Consider the following 23,504-nt stretch of genomic DNA (forward strand, 5'->3'; position numbering starts at 1 on the left):
TGTAAATAATATAGTCTGGTGATATTCCAATGACTTCATTTGCAGTAAATGTTGGCAACATGTATTTTACCCATTACATATCCATGTTTCCTTCTGACCATTCATTTCACTTCTTGTATGGTTTTCAAATGTAGATTTCAATGTCAATTTTGTGGAAGTTAATTAGAAACCTGGGAGCATTCATTCCCTCTCCAAAAGTTTACATTTAATAGACAATTGAACTAATGTGATGTTTAGTTATTGTTTCTTTTAGCCGTTCACACCTGGTCTACAGTGCTGTGCGAAGATAGAAAATGATCACACTCTTCCTGTTGGAGAAAGAGCACTTGGCCGACTTGTTTATTAGGATTTTTGTTTCTATTTCCTTGGACTAAACATCCATGTTAGTGAAATAACTCTGAATACTCTCCTAAATTCAGTCGTTTTTGTATGTTAATCCTGTGAACATACAGTATCACCTAAGCAGATGATTATCTTTCACAATATGTGAAAAGAGACCATACATTCGTTTATTGTCCTCCATGCTGTGTTAGTTGCTCCTTTTTTGGTACTTAAATATATATAAGCACACATCTGTGTATGTGTACATACACATAATTTGAGTAATTTTACCATATTTTACATATTTTTTAAGTATTGTGATAAAATGTTTATATGAAGTCTAATATATTTATATAAATTTCAGACTTTTAGTATCATAACCACAGATTCACATATCATAAATATTCAAAATAACACTAAATTTTTTCTTCTATAAAGCTTAGGTTATACTCTTTGTAAATCTGTATTTATATCTAAATACTGAATATTATTAATACTTTAAAATTATCACCCGAATCTGGAGATCAGTTTTACATATGTAATCTTTGGAGCAATAATGAGGCAAATATTATTAGGTGGTTCTTCTAGTACTTTCAGCATCAAAATTTTTGTAATGAAACAATTAGAGGTAACAAAAATTTGGTAAATTATCAAAATAATTTATTTATGAAAAATGTAGGGAAATGTTCAACCTGTCTTCAACTCCACAAGTAAAATGAAGCTAAAAAGAGTGAGGTGTGCTTTTCTGTAGAGTGTCATATATCAGATATTATAAGCTGGAACCAGAAAACAGTCAAATAAGCAGTATAACACGAACAACCTGGAAGGGTCACTCTCCTAGGTATGAAAGTCTTTGCTTCTCTAAAACTAACTGTCTTAGAGCAGTATCTCTCTTTGTAACTTTAACTCAAAAGTGTTTGAGATTGCTTTCTAAAAACTGCTTTTCTATTGCATTTAGTACAATAAAAAAAAATAGAACACATTCAGACACAGTACTTGACCATTTTTTTACTTATGTGAAGGTGAGTAATTTAGCATTACTATGTAAATAAAATGCATGTCGTATGTACTATATATTTGATGATCAACAGTCATAAGCCATCTGCATGTTTAAACAATTGTGCCTGTGTTGACTTTTCTCAAGCCTGATCATTCCAGTAATCACTGATGAATGTGATTTATGCATATACATTTTATTTTTAAGACTTTTCTCTCTCTTTAACACAAATTAGGAGCCTTCAGTTGAGCTTAGATAGATAAACCCTTTAAGTGTGAACAGAAGACTCAAATTTATATTCAGTTTACAGATTCAGTCATGTTAGACCTAAACTGATGTACGTATGCTGGGTCCTTATATAATATGATTTTAGAAATCTTTTTGGGCGTGAGGGTATGTAAGTTGCAGACTGACTAATAGGTAAAAGGATGACACAATAGAGTTCTTTAGTAATTCTGATAATAATAATATCTGAGATAGGCCTGCATTATGTGTAATATGACAAGTAGGTCATTTTAATGCTAACTATATATAGTAAACATTAGTATTTTAATGTCATGTTAGTATATGTGTGGGGGCAATGATAAAAGAGTAAGTAATGCCCATTTTGGAGACACAGTAATTAACAAATGTATGAATATTAATTTCACAAAAGATTTTAATATTTTAGCTTAAACTAGGAGTGTTTTGTTTCTTTTAAACTAGGAGTCATCTTATACTTTTATTTTGCTTAGGCTAGATTGCTGATATAACATATAAAATTGATGCCCTAAAAGATGTAAAAGGTGACTAGAATTTCAATGTACTACCAACTCTGATCTATCTGAATAAATAGCCTTGAGAATAATAAGATTTAATAGGCAAAATTCATAAATTTACTATTTTTTAGTACATGTGGACCTTAACAGTCATTTGTTCTGTAACCAACACGTATATGTATAACTCATGTAAGGTAGTACATGAGTTAATGCACTAGCATGAGTAATGTTCAAATATAGTGAAAATATTTCAAGTTTTTAAAATGTAAAGTTGAAGTCCTCTGCTGCCCTATAAATTGTGCTAGAGCATACCATAGACATGGAACTCTTCCATAGCTAACTCCTCGTACAAGCTTGAAAAATGCATTAAAATTGAAAATGGCTTCAATAGGTAGTAATAAGGAGGGTTTTATTTTAGTTTGTTTTTATTATAGGACTCTTATTTTCACCTTTTTTTTCTTGTAGTATTTTGATTTACCTGCTAAAGATTGTTTTATGTTAAGCATGCTTTCGTAATAGATTATGAGCACTAGTGGAAGGGCCAAGTTGAGTGTATATACATGCTCTTGTCTAGTTTTCCCAAAACTGCATGTATTTTAAACATAATTTTTAATGTAAATTTTAAAAAATCTTATGTTGACTAATGATGATAGTTGATCTCTGAGTAGAGGATGTGTATGTCACTCTACTCAGAAGGTATGGACTAAGGAACAAGAAGGATTTCTTTCATGGTTCATAAACTTTGAGGAAATATCTTGAACTGCAACAAAAACTTAACCAAATTTTGTTTGCTTTAAAGGAAAAGGACTTTCCAAAGAGAAAATTAACAGCTGACTGAAGCAGTCCTGCTAATTTGTTAATTTATTAGGTGTATTTTAGGGTTCTTTATGATATTTAAATCTATATAATTGCTTCTTGACATTTATTTCAGATCAGACCCCAACACCAACAAGATTCTTGAAAAACTGTGAAGAAGTGGGTTTGTTTAATGAGTTGGCAAGTCCATTTGAGAATGAATTCAAGAAAGCCTCAGAAGATGACATTAAAAAAGTATGTTGTTCACTATGATATTAAAGAGTACTTCTCACAGAACAACAATTAAAGTTTATATTTCTTTTTATTTTAGATACACTGATTGGGTTTATTTTTAACTCCTAATATTTTCTTTAATGTTTGTTTATCTTAGATGCCTCTAGATTTATCCCCTCTTGCAACACCCATTATAAGAAGCAAAATTGAGGAACCATCTGTTGTAGAAACAACTCACCAAGATAGTCCTTTACCTCACCCAGAGTCTACCACCGGTGATGAAAAGGTTAGAAATTTGTATTTATGGTAGAAACACATACTAAGTGGAAAATTAGCTTCCCAAGTAAGGATTAATATTTGATCTACGTAACTAATAAATTGTACATAATTTAGTGTCAGGTTATATGTGAAAGCCTGTGAATAGTCAGAAATTTCAAGGAAAGAAGATTCTAGCTTTATAGATAATTAGCTTTTTATTACACACAGAATATTTAAAAGGGAGAACAGCAGTCACTTTAGATAAAACTTACTTTTTAAAGGATATATAAATTTATGAATTTAACTTAAATTTTCTGGGTTTTGCTATTTTATTTTTAACTACTTATATACAGTGACAGCTTAATTAAGAATCTTTACAATGAATATTGAACAAAGGTTATTTTGGCTTTTGAGGGTTATGGGCATAGTTACTCATTCTCAGCAATGCATCTTCGGTATCAGCACTAAGATGATGTTGAAACTGTTTTAGTACAGGCCTGTAGTAGGTGTTTTAGGGCCTCACTTCTGAATCTTGAATAGCCTAGTAAGTTGAACCACCTGGCTCTCATCTTAAACTTAGTATGTCTAAATTAGAGCTCTTGATTCTTTCCACAGTTTGTCCTATCTCAGTATATTTTCTCCTAATCCATCTAGTTTCTCAAGCCAAGAATCCTTAATTATTTTTCTTTTCCTTCACACTGAAGTCAACAGCCAATCTTATCAGACCTACTTCCTGAGTATATCCTTCTATCATCTTCTGTCTTCAGTGTCACCACTTTAGTTCAACCCATCTTAATACATTGTCACTTCCCTGCTTGAAATCCTTCAGCGGTTTGCCATTGCATTTAAGGTAACTCACACTCCTTCCATACCCCTCATTGATCTGGGTTTATCTACCCATCCAACCTCACCTTATGCCACTCTCCTGGTGTCTTTATCAAATATTGCAAGCTTTTCCCTGCCTCAAACACATTACTCATAGTGTTGCTTCCTTCTCACTATAATGATCTCCTAATCCTTTCAGTGTCAATTCATATAACCATTTTTCAAAGAAGTTCACTTTACTTCACTGTACTATCTAAAGTAGCCAACTCCAACCTTCTTCAAGTTAATCTTTCATTATTTATATCATGTTGTACTTTTACTCTACAGCATATTTCAATCTGAAACTCTTTTTGCTTTACTTGTTTATTGTCTGTCTCCTCTTATGACTGGTCCTTGAGAGCATGTTGTATATTATTAAACTTGTTGAATAGGTGAATTTCTAATAGTATTAGTTTATCTTTCTATGAAAAATTGGACAAGCGTTATTTAGGCTTTTATTTTAATTTATTTTATTTTATTTATTTTATTTTATTTTAGTAAATCTTTATTGTTCAGATTATTACATTTGTTCCTCTTTTTTTCCCCCCATGGCTCCCCTCCGCCCAGTTCCCACCCCACCCTCTGCCCTTACCCCCCCACTGTCCTCATCCCTAGGTGCACAATTTTTGTCCAGTCTCTTCCCGCATCTCCCACACCCCTTTCCCCACCAAGAATAGTCAGTCCATTCCCTTTCTATGTCCCTGATTCTATTATAATCACCAGTTCATTCTGTTCATCAGATTATTTATTCACTTGATTCTTAGATTCACTTGTTAATAGATGCATATTTGTTGTTCATAATTAGTATCTTTACCTTTTTCTTCTTCTTCCTCTTCTTAAAGGATACCTTTCAGCATTTCATATAATACTGGTTTGGTGGTGATGAACTCCTTTAGCTTTTCCTTATCTGTGAAGCTCTTTATCTGACCTTCAATTCTGAATGATAGCTTTGCTGGATAAAGTAATCTTGGTTGTATGTTCTTGGCATTCATCACTTTGAATATTTCTTGCCACTCCCTTCTGGCCTGCAAAGTTTCTGTTGAGAAATCAGCTGACAGTCATATGAGGATTCCCTTGTAGGTAACTGAGTTTCTTTCTCCTGCTGCTTTTAAGATTCTCTCTTGCCGAAACCGGTTTGGCTCAGTGGATAGAGCAGGCTGAAGGGTCCCAGGTTCGATTCCGGTCAAGGGCATGTACCTGGGTTGCGGCACATCCCCGGTGGGGGGTGTGCAGGAGGCAGCTGATCAATGTTTCTAGCTCTCTATCTCTCTCCCTTTCTCTCTGTAAAAAAATCAATAAAATATATTTTTAAAAAAAGATTCTCTCTTTGTCTTTTGCTCTTGGCATTTTAATTATGATGTGTCTTGGTGTGGTCCTCTTTGGATTCCTTTTGTTTGGGGTTCTCTGCGCTTCCTGGACTTGGAAGTCTATTTCTTTCACCAGGTAGGGGAAGTTTTCTGTCATTATTTCTTCAAATAGGTTTTCAATATCTTGCTCTCTCTCATCTTCTGGCACCCCTATAATTCTGATGTTGGTACACTTGAAGCTGTCTCAGAGGCTCCTTACACTATCCTCGTATTTTCGGATTCTTTTTTTGTTTTGCTTTTCCGGTTGGGTGTTTTTTGCTCCTTCGCATTTCAAATCTTTGACTTGATTCTTGCGCTCCTCAGGTCTGCTGTTGGGAGTCTGTATAATACTCGTTATTTCAGTCCGTGTATGCTTAATTTCTAGTTGGTTCTTTATCACAACATCGAGGGTCTCATTAGATTTCTTGAGGATCTCAATAACTTTATCGGCGGCTTCTAGACAGTTCTTTTTTTATTTATTTATTTTAGTAAATCGTTATTGTTCAGATTATTACATTTGTTCCTCTTTTTTTCCCCCCATAGCTCCCCTCCACCCAGTTCCCGCCCCACCCTCCGCCCTTACCCCCACAACTGTCCTCATCCCTAGGTGCACAATTTTTGTCCAGTCTCTTCCCGCATCTCCCACACCCCTTTCCCCACCAAGAATAGTCAGTCCATTCCCTTTCTATGTCCCTGATTCTATTATAATCACCAGTTCATTCTGTTCATCAGATTATTTATTCACTTGATTCTTAGATTCACTTGTTGATAGATGCATATTTGTTGTTCATAATTAGTATCTTTACCTTTTTCTTCTTCTTCCTCTTCTTAAAGGATACCTTTCAGCATTTCATATAATACTGGTTTGGTGGTGATGAACTCCTTTAGCTTTTCCTTATCTGTGAAGCTCTTTATCTGACCTTCAATTCTGAATGATAGCTTTGCTGGATAAAGTAATCTTGGTTGTAGGTTCTTGGTATTCATCACTTTGAATATTTCTTGCCACTCCCTTCTGGCCTGCAAAGTTTCTGTTGAGAAATCAGCTGACAGTCATATGGGTATTCCCTTGTAGGTAACTGAGTTTCTTTCTCTTGCTACTTTTAAGATTCTCTCTTTGTCTTTTGCTCTTGGCATTTTAATGATGATGTGTCTTGGTGTGGTCCTCTTTGGATTCCTTTTGTTTGGGGTTCTCTGCGCTTCCTGGACTTGGAAGTCTATTTCTTTCACCAGGTAGGGGAAGTTTTCTGTCATTATTTCTTCAAATAGGTTTTCAATATCTTGCTCTCTCTCATCTTCTGGCACCCCTATAATTCTGATGTTGGTACGCTTGAAGCTGTCCCAGAGGCTCCTTACACTATCTTCATATTTTCGGATTCTTTTTTCATTTTGCTTTTCCAGTTGGGTGTTTTTTGCTTCTTCGCATTTCAAATCTTTGACTTGATTCTTGCGCTCCTCTGGTCTGCTGTTGGGAGTCTGTATAATATTCATTATTTCAGTCCATGTATGCTTAATTTCTAGTTGGTTCTTTATCACAACATCGAGGGTCTCATTAGATTTCTTGAGGATCTCAGTAACTTTATCGGCGGCTTCTAGACAGTTCTTGAGAGACCATAAAAGTGTGGTTCTGAACTCAATATCCTCCATTGACAGTTTTGTCCTGTTTCTTTGTCTCCGCATTTTTTATGCTTTCTTGTTGCACTCCCTAGTGGTCTTTGTGCGCAGTCTTGTTGTAGTTAAGCCTTGATTGTTGTAGTCAATACTAGGGAGATTTGACCTCCAGGCCAACTGGCTGTGAGAATCAGCTGTGTCTACAGTGGGAAAACTTCTGTCCTCTAGGGAGGTGCTAATCTAGCCTTTGCCTGAGGCTATCCGGCAAATGGCTCTGCACAGGGCTTGGGTGGGGCAGGTCACACGGGATCAACAGAGCGGGTGGAGGGAGCAGTTATGGCTGCTCTCAGTCCCGTCCCCAGAGGTCTGCCTCTCAGAGTCCCAGCAACCGCTGCAAACCTCAGAGAGAAAGCTGCCCTCGCATTCCGACCGATGCTAGACAGTCCCGCTTCTCCCATTTGAGTCTGGGTCCCTAGAGACTCGCCCAGAACTGGAGCTCAGAATCTGAGCCTCCCTCCCTATTGAAAACGACAACCGCGCCCTCAGCTACCAGCCTGCTCCGCGCTTACCTCCGCACCTTTGTATTTTCCGCACTGCGCCTCCTCTGAGTCTCGTATGCTGTTCTCTTTCCTTCTAGTTGAAGAATTTCCCCTCAGCCAGTCTTTCTGTGGTTCTGGGCGATGTCCGTTCCGTCGTTTAGTTGTATTTGTGAAGTGGTTGTTCGAGGCAGCTAACTCCGGTGTTTACCTATGCCGCCATCTTGGTTTTCTCTCGTTATTTAGGCTTTTAAAGGGTTATGGGAATAGTTACTCATTCTTAATAAGATTTTTGGTAAGTGGCAACATAAAAGCCAATTCAAAGTACACAGTTGACCCAGTTTTTATACTAACTAGCTAGTTAAGGAGTTCTGGATAAGGCCCTTAATCTCTTTGTTTCCTAATCTGTAAAACTGGGGAAAAGACCATCTGTAAGGTCCTGGCTAACTCACATAATTATGTAATTATGTATTTTATATTCAAGGTATCAATATTACTTGACCATTGGATACTGAGAAATCATTGATAATGGATAAACATTTGCATTGCTTTAAATTTAAAAAAATATTTCTATTATTGGATATGTATAAGCTTATAACAGTCTCCCTAGACCTCTTTTCTTTTTTTAAAATTGATTTTAGAGAGAGGAAGGGAGAGTAAGAGATACATTGATGTGAGAGAGAAACATCAATCGGTTGCCTCCTGTATGTGCCCTGACTGGGGATTGAACCCACAGTCTTTTGGTGTATGGGATAACACTCCAACCAACTGAGCCACAATGACCAAGGCCTCTTTCCTCTTTTTATAGTATAGTGATAGAGTAGAGCTAAGCAATCTCTTCTGGATTTTAAGTTCTGTGATTCCAGAGAACGCTTGTATTTTTTTAAATATATTTTTATTGATTTCAGAGAGGAAGGGAGACGGGGAGAGAGATAGGAACATCAGTGATGACAAAGAATCATTGATTGGCTGCCTTCTGTACATCCCACTGGGGATTGAGCCTGTAACCTGAGCATGTGCCCTGACTGAGAATTGAACTGTGACCTCCTGGTTCATTGATCGATGCTCACCCACTGAGCCATAGCAGCTGGGCTGTATTTTTATCTTTTACTAAAATTCTCATGGAATCATAGCCAAGTTACTCAGCCTGACTTACTTCTGGATTGATAGGAAAACAAGTTGTACTGATAATACCATTCAGATGTTTTTAAACTAAAGTACGCACATTGCATTTGAAACTTTACAGCTGCTTCTAAAATTTTCTTGTAATTAACTTTAGATACTTATTTTGGGGGGTATTAAGTATCATCCTGTGGACACTTTTCAAAATGTGTTATTTTCTGTTCATTAAGGTACATGAATTGACTTGCATTTTTAAATTCCACTCTTTCTCTATCTCATTATTAAATAGGAAGTACCATTGGCACAAACTGCACAGCCAACATCAGCTATTGTTCGTCCAGCATCATTACAAGTTCCCAATGTACTGCTTACAAGTTCTGACTCAAGTGTAATTATTCAGCAGGCAGTACCTTCACCAACCTCAAGTACTGTAATCACCCAGGCACCATCATCCAATAGGCCAATCGTGTAAGTGATTTGGGCCAATCATTGACCTGTTTATGAATTAAGTTTTTGTTGTTTTATAGTTTGAATTGTGACCTTAGTTTTGTGTTTGTCATATTCTGCATACTTTGATTTTTAGAAAAAGTACTTGTGTCGTCCCATATATATATATATATGTATATATATACACACACACATATATATATACACACACACACATACATGTATATGTATATATTATTAGAAAATAAATACCTAAAACTTAGATGGTATTTCTTTTAGACAGGTAGCTCTTAAGAGCTTTCTGATAAGGATTTTTCTTATTTAATATACTTTTGAAAATAAATCAGGATCTAAGATTGTCCTAAGTAAATCCTCAACTTTTTCCATTTTTTCTTGTTATTTTTTCCACACTGCTACATGCATTATGCATTTTAAATGCAATTAAAAATAAATTTTGCAGTTTGTTTTGCATTGATTAGAAATTTTTTTCAATGCTGCAGTAATAGGAATAAAAATACTCTTTTTAATTTCCCTTTTTTTGTTTTTCTTAGTCCTGTACCAGGTCCATTTCCGCTTCTATTACATCTTCCCAATGGACAAACCATGCCTGTTGCTATTCCTGCATCAATTACAAGTTCTAATGTGCATGTTCCAGCTGCAGTACCAGTAAGTTTGAGATTTAGACTATTTACATTTTTCTTTATAGCAAAACTTATCTTTGTAATCAGAAAATACCCTTTGGGCTGTTTAATTGGTTTATGAAAATGAATTCAACAAACTATTTATTAGTGGCAAGTAGTATTTCCTCTTTGATATTTATAGTGATAACATGTACCATTCAAGAAAAACATAATTGGATAGAAAACATCTTTTTATTCTCCAAAAATCTTAATTGTTTTCCTTGTATTTTTAATACTGAGAACATTATTCCTAGCCAACCCATTTTAATTTGACTTAGATTTGTAGGATTCAAATATTAACACAGATTTATATTCTTTAAGAGGATATTTATACTATAACACTTGTCAGGTAACTCCATGGTATTTCAGATATTGTAGAAATTGTTTATAAAAACACTCTTTGTGAATTTTATGGTCAAGTTGGGTTTATAGAATTATTTTTGCAATTCAAGTATGTGAAAATCTAAACAGTCTAAAACAGTAGTTAGTCCCTCACTTTTCTAATGGGAAAATAAAAATAAAGTTGTTTGAGGGGCATGTTAATTATATAAAATTTAAAAGACATAGATAGTAGTTAAATATCTAATTATAATATTTAATAATTTAGTGAATATTTAAAAGCACATTCTTTAGAATTTTGTAAGTTAGAAATAATGCTTTTTTTTCCTATTTTCACATTCATAAAACAATTTTATTCAAACTCTGCAAATGTGTCTTCAGTATTAAAGTTTGCATCATTAAAGTGACTTTTTAAGATATCTGGCACAATTTTTCAAAACACATTATTTTCGTTTTTACCTAAGAAGTTTCAATATAATACTTTTTGAATGTAGTATTCTCTTTCTGGAAGTCTTATCCCAATTTCTAATACTTATTCATATAATAAAAAGATAGTTTCTTTTTTCACCTTGTAGGTACATATTTCTGATTAGTACCATATAATCATTTATTGCATAGCTTTAAAAAAAATTTTAAAAGCCTACTTATAGTAACATCCAACACTTTTGGTGAGAATATTCCCCATAATGTTACTGAAATTAATGTTAAATATTTATTTTCATTAATTAATTCTTCTAAATGCTATTTAAAGTATCCAGGATTAGCATTGATTGAAATCATCTTGATTATGTATGTGCTCTTCAAATAGAACTTTGCTCTTCAAATTCATTATTTGAGAGACTTTATAAAGACTAAATATAAGGTGACTACTTCCTCTTTTCTGAGGATAATTTTGAAGGGGAAACATTCTTGCCCTGCATTTGAGATTATGTATTATCCTATGAAATGTAACTAATGAAAGAAACTGAAATGAAAAAGAGGTATACTTTTGTTACACAATAACTAATCACTCAGTGTTGATACTAGCTCAAAAACAAAAGGCAAAAAACAAAATTGAAAAATCTGTTCTAGGTTATTAGAGAAATTAGAGGTTATTAGATTCTTTTTTTATATCATGAAGTATATTAACATATTAGGCTATTTTTATATATTTTAGAAAAGCACAATTCAGTGTTGAAATTATTTTTCATGCCTATTTGTCACAAGTTTTGACATTTCCTTTCACCTCAGAATGTGTGACAGATATGTGAGAAGTTTTGCATCAATCACTTTGAATACTGTGAGTTTCTATAAAAAGGAACGATTTTAAAAAATTGTGAAAGTTGAATGAAGATTAGCAAAGCAAATGTCTTAGAAATTGATAACTTTTGAAAGTAAATCAGGATCTGAGATCAATAAGGATTTAGATATAGTTTCTGATTTGAAGTCTCAAATTATTATAGCAGCCATTGTGCAAATAAAGTACAAATCTCATTTTTAATATGTTTTCTAGCAATTATTTTTAATATCTTTTTCATAGCTCGTTCGACCAGTCACCATGGTGCCTAGTGTTCCAGGAATTCCAGGTCCTTCTTCTCCTCAACCAGTACAGTCAGAAGCAAAAATGGTAAACAACATTTTATTTGTTCTGTCCATTTCTTGAGCTGATTTTGAGATTTTTTTTTTTCTTGTCTGGTTTCTGCCTGTATCTTTTTTTAAGCAAACTGCCCTCCTGGTGGAAGCTATGAATATTACAGCTGAAACTAGGTCTAATCATCTGAATGCAGTGCTGATAAGTGGTTTTAAACAGTGATATACATTTGTAGAACAGTATTGACAGTAATTTTGAAATAGTACACAATTAGTCACCATTGCACGTAATATATAAAGGAAAATCATATTTTTGAGTTGTGTTGCAGATACTGAGAAATTATTGCTGTTTAAGGAAGGAACGGCAGATTAGGAGTCAGGAGACATGTGTCTTCATTTTAATCCTAACCCTGCTATTCATTACCATTAACCAAGCCACTTTAACTTTTCTGGACTCAGTTTCCTCATCTGTAAAACAAACAGATTAAACTTAGATTTCTGGGGTTTCTCTTAGCCCCATATCCTATAAATTTGCTAGAGTTCTTGCTAGAAGACCTGCAGTTGTTGCCCTTTTTTTTTTTTTTAATCCTACCCTTCATATGTCTTGAATTCCATCTAATGTCTTTACTTAAAATGACTTTAAATCCTACTTTATATTATATATAAATGAATTCCCTAAGAGGCTTTGTCATAATCCCTGAAGGATAACAAAGCCAGAATTTTGAATCATGGCTTTGGCAGAGAACAAATGTTTTCTCTTCTCACTTAAGTTGTGAACCTTTGAAGCAAAGGGTAGTAAGACTTAAGAAAGTCTTAAATGTATATCAGTTCATGTTGTTCTTTCAGAGGATATTCCCAAGAATATTTTTTGGGATTATTCTACAATTAGGTGTGCTCAATGACATCACTGAGCTAACTCTGTGTGTGTGTGTGTGGTCTATTTTATTAGCTGCCCAGTTCCCTAACCCTGGGCCTCAGGACCATGGTAAACTGACTATGATTTGTGGGGTGAGGGTGAAGATAGCAGTTTCTTTGAGCTTGCACCAAGAAAGTGTGGGTTTCCATCACAGCTTCAGGAAGAGACCTTACAGGGCCCATAAGCCAACAAATAAGTGAATAGAGTATACACCACTCACCTTTGCGTTATGCCATGATTCCAGAATAAGAATGGAGTGTCTTTCCTTTCCCATCACTATCAGCTTGCAGGGTAGCCAGCAGCTAGGCTTGTTTTCCAAAATGCTATACAATACAGTGCCTCTTCTATGCATTGTCATCATCTTTTTTAAATCAGTGTGATTCTCCATTCTACAGTCTAAAATACTTCAGGGCAGTTTCTTCTTAACAGCAATTAATGAATGTATCATTAGGAAATCCTATATAATAAGGAGCTAATATGCTAATTAGACCAAACAGCTGAACGACCTTCCTGACGAAGCCAGGGCTGTGAGGGCCAGCCAAGGCTGTGAAGGTCTGTGAGGGCCAGCCAAAGCTGCGAGGGCCGAGCCCCTTGCACGAATTTCGTACATCAGGCCTCTAGTCAATAGATAAATAGTTACTAGGCACCTGTTATTTGCTTCACTTCAATGTTAAGCACTATATTAACTATACAAATTTATACACATAAAACTATTCTACATTGCAAGGCTTTAAATTTTTTATTGCTAATCTCCATTAGTGCAAATAGTCAATCTGAAATTGTCACGTGATAACTTTTTAACAATAAAACTTACACACCATCTGAATGAACTAAATAGGTGGTTGAGGAATGCAAAAATTAGCTGGTTGTTGATTGTGGTGAGAGAACTTGAAAATCTGAGAGGGAAATGTGTCACATAATAGTATGTTTAGGTCAAAACTTCGGAAATACTAAGATGAATCTTTACTTGATAGCCAAAGAGCTTCACTGGGAATGTTTTTATTTACGATTTTTACTTTAAATATATCGTACTAATAAAAAAAATTATTAGTGAGAACTGAGAATAGAAATGGGAGCTAAAGAGATCATATTGTGCATTACATCTAAAAATATTTTTACATATTCAGTGGGCTTCCTTTCTTACAAATTAATTCAAAAGGAACAAATCAAGTTAAAAAAAAAAAACTCTTGACTTACAAGAGTAGGCCATATTTGTAGAAACTATTAAATTTAGCACTTCCCTAAATAACTTTCTCTATTAAGTCACCAGGAAATTAAATTAATAAGAATAAAAGCGTTTTGTGTGCTTGTATATTAAAAAATACCAAAGCTGTAACATTCACAGATTTATATATGGAAAACAGTCATTGATGAAGGCCCCCAAAATAGCATGGGGAGTCACAGGTTGCCCCACTCAAATTTAATGATCCAAATATTTCTTATTAGAAATTTGCTAATGTGAAATAGCTATATTTAGATGATTGCCTATTTTAATTGGGATAATAGATGTTTGTCCTTTTGTAATTAAATAAGACTCAGAAATTAGTCTTTCCTTTTTGAAACTTTTCATTATGGAAAATTTCAAACATAGACGAAGTAAACAGGATAATATAATGAATCCCCACATACCCATCACCCACCTTCAATTATTAGCAGTATAACTACTATTCGTATTTTATCTATACCAGAGACCACTCCCTACTCCTATTCAATTATTTTTAACTAGGGGCCCGGTGCATGAAATTCGTGCACTGGGTGTGTGTGTGGGGAGGGGGGGGAGTGTCCCTCAGCCCAGCCTGCCCCCTCTCACATACTGGGAGCCCTCAGGCGTTGACCCCCATCACCCTCCAATCGCAGGATCGGCCCCTTGCCCAGGCCTGACGCCTCTGTCAGAGGCGTCAGGCCTGGGCAGGGGACCCTCATTTCCCCCCATCACTGGTTCTGCCCCCAGCCCAGGCCTGATGCCTCGGCCAGAGGCGTAGACCCCCATCACCCTCCGATCGCCTGATTGGCCCCTTGCCCAGGCCTGACGCCTCCGCCCGAGGTGTCAGGCTTGGACAGGGGACCCCCATCTCTCCCTGATCACTGGCTCTGGCGCCCGCCCAGGCCTGAGGCCGCTGGCCCAGGAATCATGCCTGGGCAGGGGACCCCCATCTCCCTCTGATCGCTTGCTCCACCCCCCGCCCAACCCTGACGCCTCTGACCCAGGCTTCAGGCCTGGGCAAGGGGACCATCATATCCCCCCAATCCCCAGCTCCGCCCCCCAGCCAGGCCTGATGCCTCGGCCAGAGGAGTTGACCCTAATCACCCTCTGATCACCAATCACCGGATCGGCCCCTTGACCAGGCCTGAGGCCTCTGGCAGAGGTGTCAGGCCTGGGCAGGGGACCCCCAGCTCTCCGTGGTTGCAGGCTCCACCCCTGCCCAGGCCTAACACCTCTGGCCTAGGTGTCCGGCCCGGGCAGCGGGGACCCACAGCTGCAGCGACCCCGCGATCGTGGGCTTCGCTTTAGGCCCAGGCAAGGGACCCCTAGCTCCCGGGACTGCCAGCTTCGACCGTGCCCCGCTCCCATCGCTGGCTCCACCCCTACTTCCTGCTATCATTGGCCAGGGCGGAAAAGGCACCTGATTCTCCGATCATGCCTGGGGGGGCAGAGCAAAGGCGGCCCCAGGGCCGCCTTTGCCCTGCCCCCCAGCTCTTAGCTCCCCCCTGGGTTTCCGATCACTGTCAGTGGCAAGGGGCTTCTTCCTGCTTTCCCTTTCGCCTCCCTGCATTGTGCCTACATATGCAAATTAACCGCCATCTTGTTGGCAGTTAACTGCCAATCTTAGTTGGCAGTTAATTTGCATATAGCCCTGATTAGCCAATGAAAAGGGTATCGTCGTACGCCAATTACCATTTTTCTCTTTTATTAGATAGGAGGATAGGCTTTTTCAAATGTAAAATATACATACAATGGAATGAACCAGTTTTAACTGTACAGTTTTGATAAGTACATTCATGTAGCATCCTTATTATGGTATAGAACATTAACCTCTACCCATAAAGTTTATTTTCCTTGCCAATCAGTTCACCTCCCCCAACTGTTCTGATATTTGTCACCAACAATTAGTTCTAGAACTTCATGTAAATGGAATCAATATATATTGTGTTCACCTCAGCATGCGTCTGTGAGATTTATCCATGTTGTTGAGTGTATCACAGTTTGCTTCTTTTTATTGCTAAGTTAGTATCCATTGTATGAATAGAATATACCACAATTTTTTATTCATTCTCTTGTTGATGGGCACTTGAATGACTTTTAGTGTTTAGCTACTGTGATTGAAACAACTATGCACATTTTCATATAACTTTTTTGGATGTATATTTTCATTTGGTCTGTCTACCAAAGAGTAGGCAGGTATTCATTTAACTTTATGAGAAACTGCCAGAGCTTTTTCCAGAGGTTTACATTCCCACAAGCAGTGTATGGGAATTCCAGTTGTTCCCACATTTTTCCAACATTTGGTTTTGTTACCATTTTTCTTGTAGACATTCTATGATCATATAGCAGAATCTTGTGGTTTTTATTTGCATTTCCAGTTTGACTAGACTTTTTTGTGATATATTTTGCCCATTTTTAGATTGGGTTACTTGTCTCTTATTGTGTTACATGAATTCTTTCTATATTTACTACAGACAAAATTTTTACAAATATATTCTTAGTCTGTAGCTTGCCTTTTCTTAGTATATTTGTACTATTATTTTTGTAAATATATTTTTATTGATTTCAGAGAGGGAGAGAGGGAGAGAGAGATAGAAAAACATCAATGACAGAGAATCGTTGATTGACTGCCTCCTGCACACCCCACAGGGGATTGAGCCCACAACCTGGGCATGTGCCCTTACTGGGAATCTAACTGTGACCTCCTATATGCTCAACCACTGACCCACACCAGCTGCGCTATTTGTACTTATTGATTGCTACTGTTATTTTTAATATTTCCTTTCACCTACTTAATTGGGTTTAGTTTGCTTATCTTTTATTAGCTTCTTAAAGTAGAAACTTAGATTATTGCTTTAAATCTTTTTACCTTTTAATGTACGCATTTAAAACTATATTTTTCACTGCACACAAATTTGATACTCCATATTTTAATTATTCATTTTCTGATTTCCCTTGTGATTTCTTCTTTGAGCTATGGGATATTTAAAAGTGAACTGTATAAATGGATTTACACAGTATTTACTGTTGTGTCTGTCTTGTGTTCAGCATAGTGCTTTTGAGACTTACTGATAGTTGTATATTTCATTCCCTTTATTGCTGAATAATATTTCATTGTATAAATAGATCATAGTTTCTTTATCCACTCACCTGTTGATGAACATTTGGGTTGTTTTTGGTGTTTAGATATTATGAGTTAATCTGCTATGAACATTTTTGTACAAGTATTTGTGGAGAAACATGTCTTTTCTTGGGTAAATATCCACTGTGGAGTTTTACTGTTTTTATCTGTATGACAAGAACGATACTAGCTGAACCAATTACTTGCTTTTTAAAATTTGAAGAGTAAGGCTCTTTTGACAAAATCACTCTAATGGTATACTATAAAGAAAATTGTTTAAAAACTTTGGGAAGTATACTTTTAGTTATTTATCTTCATTTATCATTTACTTATTTAACAAATATTTATTAAGGTCCCATATGACAGTTGGGGAAATTTTAATATGATCTGGGTATTAGATGATATTAAGGACTTGCTATTAATTTTGTTAGAGCATTAATGCCATATGGTGATTATGATTATTTTTTTAATCTCCAGGCATACTGATATGTGGTGAAAAGGAGACAGACAGGAAATTATATAATTTCTGGCAGTAGAAAACAGAACGATGTGATAGAACAGTGGTTACAAACTAGAGGTATATTGGACGTATTGGGTTCAAAGTTATATTTTGTTTGATCTCTGTGTGTGAAAACTTTTCACTTGTTACTAATTTTTAACTATTTCCACATGAAAATCTAGATTTCTGGTTTCTCGTGAAATCTCAAACAATCTGCATTTCTTTTTTTAAGTTTCGAAGAATTTAATAGTCCTGTATAAGATGTATTTATCTAATCAACTATATTTCTATTTAAGCCCTTTTTCTAATAAGATATTTCAGAATTATTTCTCTCACTCTTTTTTTTTCTATTTCAGTATTTTTAATAAATCCATTTATATAAATTCTGGAGCAGGTAAAACTAATCTATGATGAAAGAATATCAGAATAGTGGGAAGGAACATGAGAGAAGGTTCTGGGGTATGGTTTTGATTACACAAGTGTGTACATTTGTGGGAACACTGAATGGTACACTAACAATTTGTGCATGTTTTTATATCTATATTTCAGCCTCAAAAGAATGTTAAATATTTAGTTGAATATGTACATTTGCTACTTACTTAAAATGCACCAAAAAATAAGTTGGCTTTATGAATGATGGATAGAGAGATGGGTTTGTGAACAGTGTGTGATAAAGCAATATAGTAAAATGTCAGTAGGTTGTAGTGGGTATGCAGATGTTTATTGTATGATTTTTCCATCTTAGGTATATAAAAAATGTATAAAATTTTTTATAATAAAATGTTGAGAAAGACTCCATAGTGTTTTTCAAAAGACAGGGAGAAAAAGGACTAGCCTGAGGATATATATGACAGACTTTCTGAGATACTTGCTGATCTGCCTCTCTAGTTAATTTTGGATGAACTGACCTCCACTCCCAGTTCTTGTGTAAACTGGTAGCTTCTTGACAATATCAGCGAGCATCTGCTTTTGGATCTCAGGTCTCTTTCATTTTCATAGCACTCCTTGTCTATATTAGAATAAGTGGAATTGGAAGCAGAATGAGAAGCAAGACTTTATTTTCCAAGGTTCACAAACAACAATAATTATTTAGAAGAAAATATTACCTACCCTTGAAGCTCAGGTATCTATTTGGCTTATAACTTTCTCTGGATAATTATCTCAGTTGATCTTATCTGGCTGTTATCTCAATCTTCATAACTGTAATAGGTGATATATATGGCTAATATGCAAAGTGTCTCCTTGGGAGTTCAACTGGGAGAACCAGAGTTCAATTGCTCACTATGACGTGTGCTGACCACCAGGAGGTGGCACGGAACATGGCGGGCAACCAGCGGTGGCAGTGGGGTGCTGAGGGAGCGAAGAAAGGAAGAGGTGGTGAGACGGGGAACCTGAGCCTCCCTGATCACCAGCCAGGCCTAGGGACCCTACCCGTGCACGAATTTCATGCACCAGGCCTCTAGTTGTTTATAAATAAAATTTAGATTAAGTAAAAAGAAGTATATTTTATAATTTCCAAATATTTTGAAGCTTTTCTCTTTTATGTTTTATTTATTTATATTTTAATTACTGTGGTTTGGTAACATACCAACTTTGATATATTTGTCCTTTGTTTCCATTTTCTAATATATCATAGCTCTCTGGCTAGTTTGTGAAAACAATAGATGTTGCCATGCTGTTCAGGTAACATGAACTGGTAATAAAATATCAATTGCCTGGAATGCTAAAGGAATTCTGATTAATTGCGTTTATTTTATTGTACATAAATTATTTTATTTCACACTTCACTATTGGTTTGATACTTTTACCAAATATTATTAGTCTGTTTACCCTGTCTTAGTAACATAGAATAAACATTATTCAGTATCTGTTTAAGAATTTTCAGTGCTTGTATGTCATTATCATCAACATCAGCTATACTTACATATGGTTAAAAGGACAAATGAATCTACCAACCTTAGGGATTAACCAGAAATAGTTTGTTTTTATAAATTCATGTTTATATATTTTGCTTCAGTCTCATTTAACAGTTATTTCTGTTGATTGTTATTTATTTAACAAATATTTCTTGCATATCAAGAAATTCAGATGTAATCTGACATTTTGAGATTAGTTATTTATTCATTTATTTACTTATTTATGCAAATGTTGTCTGTGATCATCAAGAGAGTCAAGAAAGTCTTACCTGCCCTGGCCTGTGTGGATCAGTTGGTTGAGCATTGTCCAGTGCACCAAAAGGTCGCCAGTTGAATTCATGGTCAGGGCACATGCCTGGATAGCAGGTTCAGTCCCCATTAGGGGGCATGCAGGAGGCAGCCAATCAATGTTTCTCTCTCACCTCGATATTTCTCTCCCTTTCCTTTCCTCTCTCTCTGAAAAGAAAAACCTAAAAAAAAAAAAAAAAAAAAAAAAAAAGTCTTACCTTCTTACCTTTAAGAAGGCCATTATGTTTTTCAACAGGTACTGACAGGATTTTATCTTATCAATTAGATGTTTTTTGTTTTTGATTTTTTTTATTCCCTTGATGGTGACTTTTGTGCACAAAAAATATTTTTTCAGGGATTACTTTTAAAAAATAATACTAGATTTATTAAAGTTTAAAATTTAGTTCTTTTATAAGTTCTCAAGACCAATTTACAAATCTAATTATATAATTATCACTTTTAAAGAGCTTAAAACATAATGTTAAACATCTTTATTAAACTTTATAACTTAATATATCCCATTTTCTCTATGGGTACTTCAGTTGTCTAACAAACTTTTCCAAGTACTTAATAACCTTTAAATTTAATTAAACTTAACAGATAGAATAAGGCATGGTTTTTAGGTTTTTAATCTTTATTGTTGAGAGTATTACAGATGTTCCCCATTTTTCCCCATTGCTTGCCTCCACCCAATTCCTGCCCCCTCCCGCCCCCCTTCACCACGTTATTGTCTTGCCCATGGATTATGCAAATATGCATATAATAACCAAAGAGGCATGGTTTTTAAAAATACTCTTGTATGATTGATTTAGAGGCTTAATAAGATTATTTTAGCTCTTTAACTAAAATCACAGGAATAAATCAATCTTAACCATTTTAAATTGAAATCCAAGGATACTCTGTTATTTTAGGTACTTTTAGAACATAAAATACCAAATAGGTACAGATTTTTTCTAAATTTGAATTAAAATGTTTGTGTCATAGATTTATTTTTTTAAGCTTCAGAGAGCTAAAACTAAAAAGACTTACCAAATGAAGAAATGATCATCCCAACTGAAGAAAATCGAAACTAGGTTCATATCCCAGTACACAGAATATTCAAAATTTCTCAATGACCAGATAAGTGGTCATGGGACTTGATTCTTTCCTCCATCAGTGATAGAACTCCAAATCCATGCTTTCCAAATGAGTGGTTCCCAGTCACTTCTCCTGTACATTTCATAATTAATTTTCCTGACTGTTCACCAGTCTCCAGCCCCCTAATAAAACTTAGAATTTCTTCTTTCAGTACTTCAGTTGGATTTTGTTTTGTTGTTTTTTTCAGATCTCTGAAAATATGTAGAGCATCCTCTCTGTTTGGTTCTGCATGTCTCTTTAGGATTCATTTTACCTTTGTGGTCACAATCTGTGAATGACCTGCTAAATACTATAGCAGTGCTGATTCTACTAAAATGATCTGTGGCTTAAAAATTATGTAAGATAAACAGCAGCATTGGAACACATAAAATGAGTAGCCCATGTAGCTGAAGAGAAGAGTATTTATATTTATAGGTAGTTACGGATGCTTCTGTGGGGCCCTGATTTTCAGAAGCCTAGTGCTTATAGGAAGATATTATGCATTGTGTTTGTGTCCACTATAAATATTGACATGAGGTCCTCCTTTTCTACTAAAGCAATTTCTTCAGAGCAAGCGCTTTTTAAAATTTATTTTAAGGACTCTAAAATAAAACTTTGGAGAAGTAAGAGTGGTAAAAAAAAAATGTAGGTGGGGGGCCACAGATATAAGATTATCTAGTACTTTTTTAAACTACACAAAAATTAATAGGACCTATTTTCTACAAAATTGCACTGTATCTTACCAAATTTAGGTATAGGGATTTTGTTTGTCATTAAACACATAAACCATAGATATTTGCTATCTTTGTTACCCTTCTGGTAGAACAATTTTCTTATGTAATATTTGTAATAAAAAAGTAAATTTTCTGAATGTTAATCATCTAGGAGTTTTGTTTAAGATGTGGTAAGCTACCTAAGTGGTATTCTCCAGAATGATTCCTTTAAGACTTGTGTGACAAACTGAGAAATATCTTTAAACACAGTGGGTAGCCAGTAGGCTTTCTGCAGGGGGTTTCTACTGAGAGCTGACAGAGGGCATCTTGGCAAATGTTCAGAAACGTACATTAACTTAGTTAGGCCCGGCATGGAACCTCATGTTCAGCAGAATTCTTCTGACCTGCCTCTGCATGCCAAGCTAATCAGCAAACACCTAATGAGCCTGCTCCAAAGAAGCAGACCCTCTCCCAACCTACTTCATTTTCATATGTTCTCTGGGGGAGGGGAGACAAGACTTCATGAGGACTGATGATGCTGCAAAGACCACAATAATGATAATTAACTTGCTGAATTTAGAAGATTATGCTGTTAATTAGTTGCAAAATAAAGATAAGTAATAGAGCAGCAGATGGTAGGATAACACCCAGGAGAAGGAGGGTTATTACTCTGATGAGCTTTTGTGGCACATATGAAATATGGATCTGACTTTTTCATAAATTGTTTCTAGAGAACATTGTTTTTTCTTCGTACCATGATGGAGTAGTTTGTTCCTACTAAGTTCTGACAGATGTGATAAAATTTATTTTCAATAATACAACATATAACGTAGAATTTGAATAGCAAATTATTTTTAGCAGATTACCTCTTAAAGTGAATGTCAGATCAGCACAACAATCTATCTCTGACTATCTCTGTAGGAAAAAAAAACGTTTTTAATATAGTAGTTGAATTTTGCATCGCTAAAAACTAATTCTAAACATTAAAGCATTAGTCTGCTTAGAATTATAGAAATAAAGATATTTTCATTTTATCCCAAATGAGGTATATATCTTTAGTTTAAAATTAAAATTATGTCAGTGTTTTATTGTACATGTTGGAAAATATAGACTTTTAAATATTATTTAATTTTGTTGAATTTTCAATCTTATATTTATTGCAAGAAATTTTGATCTTAGCAATGGATTGACCAATGTCTGATTTCTTATTGAATCCTAATATGCATAGAATACTAAATATTAGACAAAAGCTCTAGTTTGGAAAACTTTTGTTTAAAATATGTTTAATGAACTAGGAGTCAACAGACAGAATTTCTTATCCTGGCTCTGCTTCTAATTCAGTCTATCATTCTGGGAATTAACTTCACTCTTGGGCCTTCATTTCTTTGTCTGTAAGATGGTGATTGAACTAATTGATGTCCAGTATCTGTGCTAGCTCAAAAATTAAATTGTAAAATAAACACCCATTATATTTATATTTTTAAATTAATTTTTGATCCAAAGTATTTGTCCTTCTTTAAACTGTCTCTAGCAAATATATATATGGGTGGATTGTAGATATCCTAATACAATTGTAAAATTTATATGAATCATATTTAGTGACAACTTTTTTACCTAACCCATTCTAATTATTTTTGGTTTACATGTATATTTATTGCTGTTTTAAAAAATCTGCATTCCAGGGCAGTGTTAATTAACCCTTGAAAATCTTTTTTTAAAATTTTATACTCAGTGGCACACTTTCCAAGTCAGACTCATTGTAATCAATGTAACAGCATGGAGCAAACATTAGAGCTTCTTCACTGGATGAGTACTGTATACCCTGGGGCAGTCAAGAGAGGATAATGAATGAATACT

General features: G+C 35.2%; 1 protein-coding gene across 2 annotated transcripts in view; it reads left to right on the forward strand.

Annotated features, from left to right (window-relative positions):
• The window catches only part of ATF2 (activating transcription factor 2), a 106,441-nt gene that overhangs the window by 35,357 nt on the left and 47,580 nt on the right, over positions 1–23,504 (forward strand). For both annotated transcript variants that reach the window (XM_059704021.1, XM_059704020.1), the window contains exons 6-10: positions 3,008–3,126; positions 3,263–3,391; positions 9,129–9,307; positions 9,838–9,952; positions 11,825–11,911. In XM_059704021.1, coding sequence (XP_059560004.1) covers positions 3,008–3,126; positions 3,263–3,391; positions 9,129–9,307; positions 9,838–9,952; positions 11,825–11,911 — 629 coding nt within the window. The remainder of the gene's footprint in view (positions 1–3,007; positions 3,127–3,262; positions 3,392–9,128; positions 9,308–9,837; positions 9,953–11,824; positions 11,912–23,504) is intronic.

This window comes from Myotis daubentonii, chromosome 7, assembly GCF_963259705.1.
Source record: "Myotis daubentonii chromosome 7, mMyoDau2.1, whole genome shotgun sequence".
In the NCBI taxonomy this organism is placed as follows: Eukaryota; Metazoa; Chordata; class Mammalia; order Chiroptera; family Vespertilionidae; genus Myotis; species Myotis daubentonii.